Consider the following 13,307-nt stretch of genomic DNA (forward strand, 5'->3'; position numbering starts at 1 on the left):
ACTGCACTACATCCTGCAACATCTGGACAAACCAGGGACTTATGTGAGGATCCTGTTTGTGGACTTCAGCTCAGCCTTCAACACCATCATCCCACACCTCCTCCTGTCCAAATTAACCCAACTCTCTGTGCCCACCTCCATCTGTCGGTGGATCACCAATGTCCTGACAAACAGGCAGCAGCTAGCGAGGCTGGGAAAATTCTCATCCAAGACTTATTTACTTTCCCTTGCATTGTATATAACATGCCTGCACAAACATATAATGTCTAGTGTATATTTTGTATATTATGTACTTTATATTCTATATATTTTTTATCTTTGATTAGCCCACTCCACTTTTATTATCTGTGTCTTGTCACTGTCATTCTGTCTGTGCTGTGGAAGTTTCTGTCACCAAGACGAATTCCTTGTATGTGTAAACATACTTGGCGATAAAGCTCATTCATTCATTCATTCATTCATATAGACTTGGTAGTGTATTTACAGTCAATACAATGTACAGAATGAGAATATAACACCCATAACACAAACAACACCCATGTCAGTGGTAAAACGCCATAGTGGTGTTATGAGGCCTGGTAATGCACTCAGCAACCTGTCTTACCGTAAACATATCGACGGTGCGCATTCTGACTGTGGGGCACGTGCAAAATCCATAAATTTGGCACCCTCTGCAGATCAAATATTGTTTCAATTTCTCAAATTAGAATAGATACCATGTACAATGTGCAGAGCCAGAGGCAGAATGTCTAGGACTACAAATCAACAGGATGAACACACACAGAGAGATATTTCACACACATGAATGTACTACACACACTAATAAAATCAGACTTGTTTAGGAATAGCACGTTGTACGCAACGTTAAATATAGCAATCAGCTCCAGACAAGGAACAATGTGTGAGAGGGCAGCATGGCTGTGCATAGCGGAGGCCTTTTGTTGAAGTACACACCTGAGAGGCCCCCCCACACACACACCTGAGAGGGCGGAGCTTTCTGGCTAGTGCTCAGAAATGTACCGGGAAAATCTGCAACTTCCCTGAAACGCACCCACCCAACCTTAGATGAATCAGGACCCGGGGCCCCTATTAATCCATGGTGCCAAAGCACAAGCGCCAAACCTGAATGCATCACAATTACACCTCTTCGCCATGAACAAACGAGTGTAAGAATAAAAATCAGCAATAATATACAGGCCTCATTCTTTAGTATGAAGCCATGCTGAATGTCATAAGTGTAATAAATTGCACTAATGAAGCACGGGGCACCGAAACACACTAAATCATCGGTCGACTTATACTTGTGAACTGCTTACCGCCGATGATTTATTTGCTTTTCTCTTCAGCCGTTCTGTGAGTCACAATAAAAGCCTTGACCAGATGAATAAATGGATGTAATTAGAGTTCGCACATCACACTCTTGCTGAAGCGTGCAAAAGGGATTTATGATTCATAACTAAGTGCTAAACAGTTCCACACGCGGTTGTGCCGAGGCCCACGGAGTCATCACCTGAGACGGCACGCTGAGTGCTGCTCGTGAATGGGATAGGGCGCTGGGGAGGGGGCTTCCTGTTATCCCCCACAACCCCAGGGGCTAGGACCCATGGCTTACCCGGTCCATCAAAGCAAAACAAGGAGGTTTCCTAAAGCTTTGGTCAGAGGGGACCAGGAGAGGCGGTCGAAGGCCCCTGAGAGCACCTTCCGAACTTAATCCTGTTACTGCTGAGCGGTGGGACCGTGATATCCACCCACCTCCATTCTGAAGCAGCTGGTGCCCCGTAACCACACGTCCCCTCTGCGAATGCCAAGCACCCCCATCTCCAGCGTGCCCCCCCCCCCCCCTTGAACCCCCATCCCGTCTTCAGCTGTGGGATCACACCTCACAGACCCATGGTCCGCTGCAACAGGAAAGGGAGTCTCACACACACAAACACACACGCATGCACATTGAAGCCTGTTGTTCAAGTGCCCCCCGTCAGCCTATTAGCCCTCATTCTTCATTTCCCAGCAGCTCTTCAACCTCCCCATTCTTTCACTCATTAACGAGATCATTTAGAGTGAACCAGGCAACTATCCGTCCCAACCCCACCCAGCACGCTCGACACACACCCACACACACACACACACACGCTCCAAACAAACCAATAATTAACACACCAGGCCCTTTGATGCGCTCCAGTTTACTTTTCAAAAGCGCCAAGTTAAAACAGCGTTCCACAACGCGCCGCACTTGAAGCGGGAGCGAGGGGGCAGAGCCTGGGCCCTGACAGCGGAGAGTGAGCGCCGAGGACGAGCTGCGCCGGCGAGTGGCGGCTCCTAATTGGAGTGATCATCCCACAATGAGGAAAATCAATGGGCCTGCGTCACGGCGTATTTCGCCAGCGCACTTGAGTCCAATGAATAAACACAAATGGCCTGTAGCAAACGCATTAATATTTCACCAAATAAAGAAGAAAGACAAGAAGACTTAAGACAAATGTATGTTGGGGGGAAAAAAAGCCTTTCTTCCCGTTCCGCTTCTTTTCCTTTCTCAGTGCTGCTGTTGTTTTTCCTTCCATGTCATGAAAACTCATCTGTTTCACCATGTCATCTAGTTATCTTCAAAACACGCTGGGAGCGTAAATAAAACAAATCCATTCCTATTCTCAATAGCATTGAAAAAAAAAAAATAATAAAAAGATGTTCTTTTTTTCCCCTATTCTGGAGCACTGGAAACAAAAACATGTTTAATTGAAATGTACATTTCATTAATTTTCCCGTTTTTGTTGGAATATTTACAACATTTTGTTTGTGTGTCTTTGCTGGATTGTTTTCTATTCTTGCAGGATCAAAAAAAAAGTTTCTCATGTCACTGTATTAGTATGCAAATATGTACGCAAACCACATTTGATTTGAACTGTGCCAGTCGGTGTCGATTATTTGACGTCTGTCTAAATTATTTTCGTGCACTAGTCTGTGTTGGAGGTTGAAGAACATCAGGATGGGGGACCTGACAATACTGGACCATAATTGTGACATTCTAATAATATCTAGTACTTAAATCTACACCTGGGGGTATTTCATGAATTAGCTAAAAAGAATCACTTACTACGTTTACAGGTGCTATGGTTTCCCAAGACAAACACAGCAAAATCCTCCCAGAACTACATTCCTAACCCATCCCACATCAAGTCTGTAGTCCTGGACTATGGGTGATCAACAGGGTATGCAGATGTAGCCCTTTATACTACTACTACTGCTACTACTGCTACTACTACTACTACTAATAATAATAATAATAATAATAATAATAATAGTAGTAGTCAGGTGACACTACTTTGGGTTGAGATCCAGCTCCATCGGTCCGAAGTTTGCATGTTTTCTTCATCTTCACATGGGGTCCTCCAGGTGCTCTGATTTCCCCACAAGGTGGAAAGACATGTGTATCAGGTGAACTGGTGACTCTAAATTGCCCTTTGTGTGCATGTTTCTGTGTGTGTGTGTGTGTATCTGTAATTGCCTCTGATGGACTACAGGGATCTTCTGGGATAGGAGCTGCAGGATTATGACCCTGCACAGGACAAGCAGATAATGATAATGGATGGATGTATGGATGGACTGATGGATGGATTGATGATGGATTGATGGATGGATAGTAATGACAGCACTTAATTATACAATATGTTTCCGCAAAGTCAAAAGCAAAAATGCAAGCATAAATGCAGCCTTTATTGAGTTTTAGTTCAGTGATCTGGATCCCTAAACAGGCCTCTGCCAGCCCCTGAACAATGAAGAGATCTTAGACCGGTGCGCCCTCCAAGTCCTCGATCCTCCCACTGAACACTACTCCATCCACTCCCCCCTAGTCCCTGCTCCTGCCCCCTGCCATCTTCTAATACTTTTCTCTTGAAGACGTTAAACTTTCACCCATGGCCGAACTTCTGGGGTTAGGTGGCAGCAGTGGTGGTGGTGGTGGGGTCATAGAATGCTTTGAAATGAGTAAACAATCTCATACTTTAAAGCTTTTACACGTCAGCTCAAAAGTACATTCCCTTTATGTGCAACTGCTGTAGGGCTCAGATGCATAATTAATGAGCACTCAGTTAATCTATTGATCTGAGCTTTTCGAGAGTTAGTGGGGCTGACCCACCATGTACGAGTCGCACCAGGTATACTGGGGACAGGGAGAGAGCAATGAAGAGACTGGCTGACAGTTGGAGTGATGGATGGAGAGTGGAAACTCGCCGGAAATGTGCCCGCACACGAAAACGCCCCAAACTGAGAGATGCTCCCAGTTTACCATGCGGAAACAAGATTGCTAAGCATTGATTTCCACCAACAAGTCACTCAGTGGCTCATTGCTAAAAAATTACAAATGTGACTTTGTGAGTCCTTTAACCAGGGAAAGGTACAGGTTGTCCCTTTGGTCCTATAGATTTCGTCCTACAGATCCCCGTGAAATCAAAGACCCTGAACAGGACCCCACTTTCAACACTCATACCTCTGTTCAGCGGTACTTTCCCTTGAACATGAGCAGCATCCTGTTCATGAACCAAGACAGGAGTTTCCAAATGGACGCAACCCAACAGTCCAATAGCAAGTGACGTCCCACCCACACTTTGTGACACAAATATCAGACCTTAATCAGTGGAAGAACCACACCTCATCTTTATTTTATTGCCCTTTCAAAACCAACCTGTCAAATAATGGCGTTTTTCTGTACTTCAACCTTCCGCCTAAGCTCTCGCCCAACAGCGGGTCAGTCGGCTTTCAGGTTCGTCTCCCCACACCAATGCACCTCCCCTATCCCTGCTGCCCTCCTTCTACTCTTAATGGTCACTTCAGGACACATTCATCCCAAAAATCTGTGTTGGAGAAATACAAAAAGCCCTAAAACGTCTTCAGCAGCATTTCTGCACCCTAGTGGTGACCCTATTTCTCAAGCCACCCCCCACCACTCCATCTCAGACAGCCCCTTCCCCAGTTATCCTGCCATGGTGAAGTCACTGAGTTGTCTCAGTACCTGCAATGATGGGTCCAGCGCCGGGGATGCCTCCCTCAGAACTGAGAGGACTAGACCCCGTTCAGCCTCGTATCTTTAATTTGCGCTGGCAGTCAATAAAATATTTACCAGGAACCCTAAAGGCAATTACATTAAAGTGAGTAGTTAGACACCCCTTCCCTTCAGCAACCCTGCAGTGTGAAGTAAGCGATTTGGTGAATGGTCGCAATCTACAACGTTAGATTTTACACCCCATCAATAATTGATCAATCACAAGAAGGGGTAAAAAAAGAAAAGAGGATGAGAATGAAAGGAGAGGAAAGATAGGATAAAGGACTGTTTGTGTGCGTGTTTCTTCCTTCCCCCTGCCAGGTCCATTTGTTCACCGTAGCAGAAATGTGATTTCTGTTGTGGGAGATTACTTGGCTCAGGCTCTCCATGCTTTGCTTTGCTGAGTTGAACCCCTGCACTGGTGAGGGAGTGACCACCGAAGGGGAGACTTCAGCTCGTGTTGTAGTCCTCCTGAATCAGGCATAAAAAGATGAACTTTTCAGACCAGAAGGATGGGGATGGGGGAGTTGACCATGGAGAGAAGACCAGTTCAACACATGGAGGAAAGTCAAAGGGCAACTGAAGAACAAACTAGAAACTGACAAACAGTCTGAAGTTTGAATGATGACCCCATGGAAGGAGTGCTGAACCATTTTGGGTGCAAGCTGCTGAGACGTTTGATGTTATAGAGAGAAGGCAGAAGATGGGTTTCATCAGGGATGGGTAGATAGATAATAAAACAGAGATGGAACAGGTAGCAGACACCTTGGTTTTTGAAGGCTTCTGGTTCTATTCCCAGTAGGAGCCTTGATTTCATACCTTTTGACCAAAATACTTGATCTGCAATATTCCTGTAAAGTACCCAACTACATGAATAAGTAAAACGGTAAGCCACTTCAGAAAACACTAACACATGAGCAATAATAATAATAATAATAATAATAATAATAGTTTGTACACACTTCCAACACACATCTGGCGCATGGAACCTGTGGTCCTGAGAAATGAGCTATGCAGCATCCTAATAATTATATCATTACTCCTTGGCATAGATGTTTCATTCTTCTCCAGTTCATTGAATCAATGAGTTCTCTACAGTCCATCAGCATTAATTAGCAAAAATCTATGGCAAATATTTGACCGTGTTTTACAAGCAGTAAAGCGTCTTTACAGCTAGGAGTACTGAGAGAGAGAAAGACAGAGAGGGAGAGAGAGGATGGACAAGGTTTATCTAATCTAATCTGGACCTGGATCAGTAAACTGGAAAAACATTTTTTGACTCTTCAATGCACCTGTCACCTGTTGCCAGGTCAGGTAAGTAACTGCCTATCTACTGGAACACCAGTGTCGAGCAGCTGGCATCCCGGACCTCCATGTGCCATCTACAGGCTGGTAGGTCTCGTTCTGCTCTGGATATCTGTCCGTCCCTCCACCCGCCCACTCCTCCCCACCCCTTAAAGCAACCGATCGCCAGTCCTGAAGAAGGGCAGTAGGCGCAATGTTTAATTGATGAGGGGTTCCGTGCATCCAATGAAGAACAGGGGCACCGTTGAGGGTGTTGACTGTGGGTGGGGGGGGGGGGGGGGGCTCAGGTTTCTCAGATGACGCCCCAGCTACCTGTCCCCATTGTTGCACAACGTATTGTGGAAGTATAGCGTTTCACATCCATTTCTAGAGATGACAGTGTTGGCTAAATATGACCAAGGGTAATCGGAGGCCACAGGACATTGGAAGTTAGCCCTATGGGAAATGCCCCAGCACATGTCCTTCACATCTAGACACCCTCCTGGGTACCGCGGAACCCAAATACAGTGGGTGCAGGGGGCCAGTAATGAGGTGTCTCACACCCTGGACTCACTGTGTCCTGTATGGGGACACTGGTGATGACCATTTCCTTTCTTTTCTTACAGCTCCGTTCAACTTCATATTTCATCCTCAAATTTTATGTTTCATGTTGCCATCATATATTTAACTCGTTTGCTACTTCTGTATAGTCGGGAGGGCTAAATCTGCCTTAGTGGAGGACCCTAGTGTGGCAAAATAAATTAATTATGTAGTCAAATTAACTATTAAATTAATCAGAAAGTAATACTTAAAAGATTATATTTATTCGATATACTCGCATGTTGTGTAATCTTACTATTGTCAGGTTAGCTCTGAAATTATAAGTATATGGTATTTCAAGCCGCTGTCACGTCCTTGGTTTTCAAGCTATTTTAAATCTAGTGAAGTGAAACAATGAAATCTTTCTGCTCAGAACTATATTTTAGCTACGCCAAATATCTAATTTACTTCAACTCTATGTCTCAACTTTACCGATGAAACCGTACTGTAAGGATAATTTTGAACAAGTGGTTGGCACGGGGCACGAAAGAATTTAATCTGAAGACACAGTGAACGGCCTGAACGGCAGCCTGCGCAAAAAGCCATCACTGAAAACTGCTGGAAAAGTAAACCACTAACAAAGATTTTTATTTCTTCAGGTGAATCCAGCATTTTCATAAAATTAAAGTGTAACAGAGAATAGAATACATACTAATTCATAAATAGCAGTTATAACCCACTAATGAAATCTAATCATCTCATCTTTCCGTGTGGTTGTATTTAATAGTTAATTACAGTCAACAATGTCTTCGTCCACTTCCTCACCCACACACAATAAACCTGAAAATACACATACAAAATAAACAAAACAAAAGAGAACGCCAACCTGACCGGCGTGGTGGGCGTGGCCAACACCTGAAATGCAGCCAATAAAATCTGACCTGCCAAAATCACCGTCCAATCAGCCGCTGAGAAAGGCGTGTCATAATGAGAAGAGCCGCTTCCAGGGCGGGGCGACGCTCCGACCTTGGAGAACCAGGTACCAAAAAGATGGAGAGTTTGCATCCCGGGGGCGTAGCCACAATTGATGGTTTCCAATGACGTTAACAGGCGGGAGAAAGAGAGTGCACGGGGCGGGGCCATTGGCCACACTGTATTTTATAGGCCCCTGGAAGGATTTGTCCCGTGCCAGACATCGACACGCGCCCGACAGCGGTCAATAATAAGCAGCCTACCGTTTGACTTGCTTGGACGGGAGCTTCGACGGTCATTTTTTCGCGTTTCGGGGGATAGGAAAAGTTTTCCGACACGAATTACTACATTGCAGGGATAAAAGCAACACCGGGGGAAGAGGGACAACGAGAAGATTCGCCGACATCTGCAACCATGATGTCCATGAACAGCAAGCAGCCCTTCAGCATGCACCCGATCCTGCACGAGCCCAAGTACACGCCGCTGCACTCGAGCTCGGAGGCGATCCGGAGAGCGTGCCTGCCCACGCCCTCGGTAAGTGCGCAAATATTTGGCAAACGTTGGCGCCTGGGCTCGCGCGCGGGTCCTCGTGCTGTCAGGTGCCCGCGGCGTACAGTTGCGCGTTCCCCAAATGCGAGGGTCTTGGAGAGCATCGCCACTGCGGGGTCCCTTCAACGCGTTTGTGCAGTTCCTTAAAAGTGGCGCAGTAAGAACACGTTGACACCACTGGCATGTATTGTTTTGAGGAATTAGCAACAACCAGATTACGACTTGAATTGCTTCAGACTGACAGATACTCCGTTTTCTTCGATGAGTGAGTATGTGTCAATTAATATGGAAAAGCTAAACGTCCTTGGTTTAATTGTCAAAATACAAAGTACATGGAGGAGATACAAAAATGATGCGAAAAATGCAATTGGTCACCTTCTGTGTATTGGCTGTCTTGTAATTAAAACGCGAAACTGTCCTGTTCGAATAAACAAGGCAGAACTGCACGTTCTACAACTTTGTGGCATTTGCGGAGATATCATCATGTGCAGCGCGCGCTGTAAAGCTGATGCTGCTGCTGCTGCTGCTGATGCGGGGGGCTTGTGCGCGAGCTGCCGGCAGCCCATCACTGCACCGATTAACTTTTCCCTCCGTCTCTCCGTGCCGTTTGTCGCAGCTGCAGGGGAACATCTTCGCCGGGTTCGACGAGAGCTTGCTGCAAAGGGCCGAGGCGCTCGCCGCCGTGGACATCGTCACGCAGAAGAGCCACCCGTTCAAGCCGGACGCCACGTACCACACCATGACCACGATGACCAGCATGACGTGCACGCCCACGTCCTCGTCGGCGCACCTGCATCACCCGTCCGTGCTCACCTCCCACCACCACCACCACCAGCCCGCGCAGGGCCTCGAGGGCGACCTGCTGGACCACCTGACTCCGGGCATATCCCTGGGAGGCATGCCGGGCTCCGACGTGTGCTCCACCGCCTCGCACTCGCACGCGCACATGTCTGCCATCAACCACATGCAGCACCACCACCCGCAGGCCATGAACATGCACCCGCACGGACTCGGCTCGCACGGCGCGCTCAGCGCGAGCGGCGGCGGCGGTGGCGGCGGGGAGTCCGAGCCCGACCCGCGCGAGCTGGAGTCCTTCGCCGAGCGCTTCAAGCAGAGGCGCATCAAGCTCGGGGTCACGCAGGCGGACGTGGGCTCGGCCCTGGCCAACCTCAAAATCCCCGGAGTGGGCTGCCTCAGCCAGAGCACGATCTGCCGGTTCGAGTCCCTCACGCTGTCGCACAACAACATGGTGGCGCTCAAGCCCATCCTGGAAGCGTGGCTCGAGGAGGCGGAGCGGGCGCAGCGCGAGAAGATGAGCAAGCCGGAGATCTTCAACGGCGGCGACAAGAAGAGGAAACGCACGTCGATCGCGGCCCCGGAGAAACGCTCCCTGGAGGCGTACTTCGCCGTGCAGCCCAGGCCCTCCTCGGAGAAGATAGCGGCCATCGCCGAGAAGCTGGACCTCAAAAAGAACGTGGTTCGGGTGTGGTTCTGCAACCAGAGGCAAAAGCAGAAACGGATGAAGTTCTCCGCCGCGCACTAGGCCACAAGCAAAGACGTATATATGTATAAAAAAAAAATGACAATAACTTTTAAAAGACAGACAAATCGCAGCGCAGCATCGAAGCTGAGGTGGATAATCGAGGCTTTGAGGCACGTTTCGGTGATATAAAAATGGGATCGAGACTTGAAACCACACGTCCAAGTCATAAACTCAAAAACTTTTGTTATTAAACGACATATGTATAATAACAAGATAGGAGATGATCAATCAATGTGTTCTCCAGAGAGTCGGAGAATGAGGAAAAAAACACTTGACCGTCGAAGCAGTTATTGTACAAAATTTCAGAAGAAAAAGTCGAATAATAATTGCTATTATTCTGTCATGTCAAAAAATAACTTTTTTATATTTATTCGTGTAAATACTTGTGAATACATTGCACCTTTGTGTGTGAAGAGCGCATCGAATTGGTTTCTTTTCAATGGTTGTTGTTGTTTGCAGCATTATTATAACCGAGGATTATTATTATGTTCATGTTACTTTTGATGTGTCTCCAGATGAAGCGACTTAAAGCTGGGCACACCCGTGGCTCGTGCTGTAAAGCCCATTGCATGGTTCGGCCGTTACCTGTGCGTTATTTAAGCAAAAAAAAGAAAAAGGATCCATTTTAAATGCATTGCAATAAGAAACACGCGCGCGCGCGAACGCACGTCCACACGAACACACTCACACACTCACTCACGTCCACAGTCCACGTCTCCGTGTCTACCTCATTGCTGTAGTCTTGCCACATCCATGGTTTTTAGATAAGCGAGTAGGTACAGCCGTTCGGGTTTATTCTCTTTTGTTTTCCAATCATTGTCTTATTTATGACGGAATTAGGAAACACAGATAATCGTGTAATCGTGGTGTTTGTCTCTAATTGCTCCACTTGCAACGATGCTTTGACAATCAAATTGTTTAGACTTATGTTGTAATAACTCCCCGTTATTCCAACACTAAAATCTATCGAAATGCGTGACTATTCCCACATTTAATTATTATTGTTATTATCTTTTGAACTGAGACCTGTAGTAGTGAACAGTGATACTGCATCCCCGATATGAATGATAAAAATCAGTGCACTTTGTAGATAATCTAAAATACGAGCAACTGTTGTTTATTTATTTTGTACTCATTATTTTCTACTTATTTATTTCAACTTAATTTATTCTGAAGACGACGTGTCTATTTAATTTGTGAAGGTGTGCTTAAAATGTGTCTGTGTAAGCGACAGAATCTCAAATAAACTACGCACGTTTTACCTCATGTGCTCCTATTTCTGTGGCTGTTGACCAGTCTCGTACTTCTTTTAACTTTTTTTCGCGATTTACTAAATATTCGTACCCTTCCAGGGGATAAAATGTTAATATAACAATTAATTGTTATTCAGCTACACACCTATTTTGATAGATGGTTTGTGATAACGGATAAATTTGTGTGTTCTCACTTAAAAGAGCAATATTCGGGGTTTCAGATTTTATTGACACATGGCGAAAACCTTTATTGTTTTATTAATTTTACAAATTTGTTTAAATTTGGTTTTCGGTCTCACTCTAATTCCTCACGAAGAAGAATCATTCATCTGTAGTTCTTTCCAAGAACCATCGCAACGTCACTGAGGTTTGAAGTCAACCGGTTTTTTGTTAAACTTACACAAATTTAATCCTCTGATGCTTTTGGAGATCTTGACATTCTTCTTCTTCTTCTTCTTATTATTATTATTATTATTATTATTATTATTATTATTATTTCTGAATTTTCAAAAGAGATTAATCATTTCACTTATGTTAATTTCCAATTATTATTTAATGTGATATTTACTGTGGTTTTGTTAATATTCATGCAGGTAGTCTTAAAGACGCACGTGATCGTGCTAAACGTAGCTCTGTTACTTTTTACCTGGTCTCACCTGGCATTTAATACCACCTGCAAGACACCTGGTTAAAAGAAGCGATTTAGGATTTTAATGTAATAACTGGTATAAATTCTCAACGAGTATTAAACCTTACTTTACATTGTAAAACGTAATAAATACAATAAAAATGTCTACATTAATATAGATATGTTAGATCTTTACATGAGAAAGATTTGTGAGGCCATCTTCCTGCATACAGTCTTCTGTCAACAAAGAACAAGAAGAAGCCACGCGACTGCTGTCAAATTAATGATGAACGTGGGCCACCGCAAGCAACAGACACTTTTTGATTCTATGGCACTTTGACTTGGAATTAATGGCACATTATTGAAATGGTATCACTGCACTAAATTGTCGTTAATGAAAACCAATAAACAGGTCACATTAATGATTAAGAGGAGGATCCCTGTGTTTTGTAATGTTCCATCAGTGGATTTCTCTTTGGTCACATGTGAGCAAATAGTATTTCTCTTAATTTTATTTTCTTTAACACGAGAAACATCTGAGACGATTATTATTATTATTATTATTATTATTCTTGTGAAAGTAATAATTCGCGTCTAGCTGTTCTTAAGGTGGTAAGGTCCGCTTAGTAAATGGTTGTATTAGTTACAGGTGGCCCCCACCACCATGCGACATCGCGGCCACCAGCCTGAGCGGCAGGTTTGCGCAGATTTCGCCGCAGATTCCAGCATAGATTTACAGCCGAGGCCGAGGGCTCTCTCCACTTCGCGAAATATCAGGGCTTTTTTCGCCACGCCTGTGTTCAGCAGGTGGTTTCAGTGTGTAAAACTCGTTATTAATGAATAATGAATATAAGCTGTTATGATACTATTGATTTTCGTATGTGTTTGTTAAGAAAGGGATATCCTTTGGCTGAACGGACTGCCCGTGTTGTACAACACGAATCTTGGTCCCTGGCCCTCGGAGGGTAGAAACCCAATGCACCCGCCACTCGCATTTGAATGTTCTCCTTAGAAGAAGACATTACTGCTACTGCCTTCATCTGCTTTACTGCTACTACTACTACTACTACTACTACCAACAACAACAACAGTAATAATAATAATAATAATAATAATAATAATAATAATAATAATAGTTGCATCCAATGAAAATTCCTAATAATCGTTCTATCACATAAATATATTATATTTTTGTATCACTCAGAGACGTCCTTCCATTTAAAGAATCTTAACCATGTAACGTTTTGCTCTCTTTACCTTCACTTTCACTCACATTCTTACAAAATACTTTTTTGACTGACAGCTCATGTTTGGTAAACGATATGATAACGGACCCACAGTTTAGAGAGAAATTGACCTCACTTCAATAAATAATGCTAAGGAGTGAGGTTAGACAGATGCACTCAAGGAGTTGTGTATCATTTCAAATATTGCATAAGGTGCTCTTTGGATGCAAGACTAAACAGCACAAACCGATCTAATAAATAATGTTACGGGCCTGCTCAA

At 44.6% G+C, this 13,307-nt stretch overlaps 1 protein-coding gene across 2 annotated transcripts; it reads left to right on the plus strand.

The window, feature by feature from the left end:
- Positions 1–8,035: 8,035 nt before the first annotated feature.
- On the plus strand, positions 8,036–10,575 carry pou4f4 (POU class 4 homeobox 4). Of its 2 annotated transcripts, none has more exons than XM_029258052.1 (2): positions 8,036–8,362; positions 8,994–10,575. In XM_029258052.1, exons 1-2 carry the CDS (start codon positions 8,243–8,245, stop codon positions 9,918–9,920), a joined length of 1,047 nt encoding a protein of 348 aa, XP_029113885.1. In that variant the 5' UTR covers positions 8,036–8,242; the 3' UTR covers positions 9,921–10,575. The 2 variants fall into 2 exon arrangements, with proteins under 2 accessions (XP_029113885.1, XP_029113886.1); XM_029258053.1 differs by having other exon boundaries at positions 9,000–10,575.
- The last annotated feature ends 2,732 nt before the right edge of the window (positions 10,576–13,307 follow it).

This window comes from Scleropages formosus, chromosome 14, assembly GCF_900964775.1.
Source record: "Scleropages formosus chromosome 14, fSclFor1.1, whole genome shotgun sequence".
NCBI lineage: Eukaryota > Metazoa > Chordata > Actinopteri > Osteoglossiformes > Osteoglossidae > Scleropages > Scleropages formosus.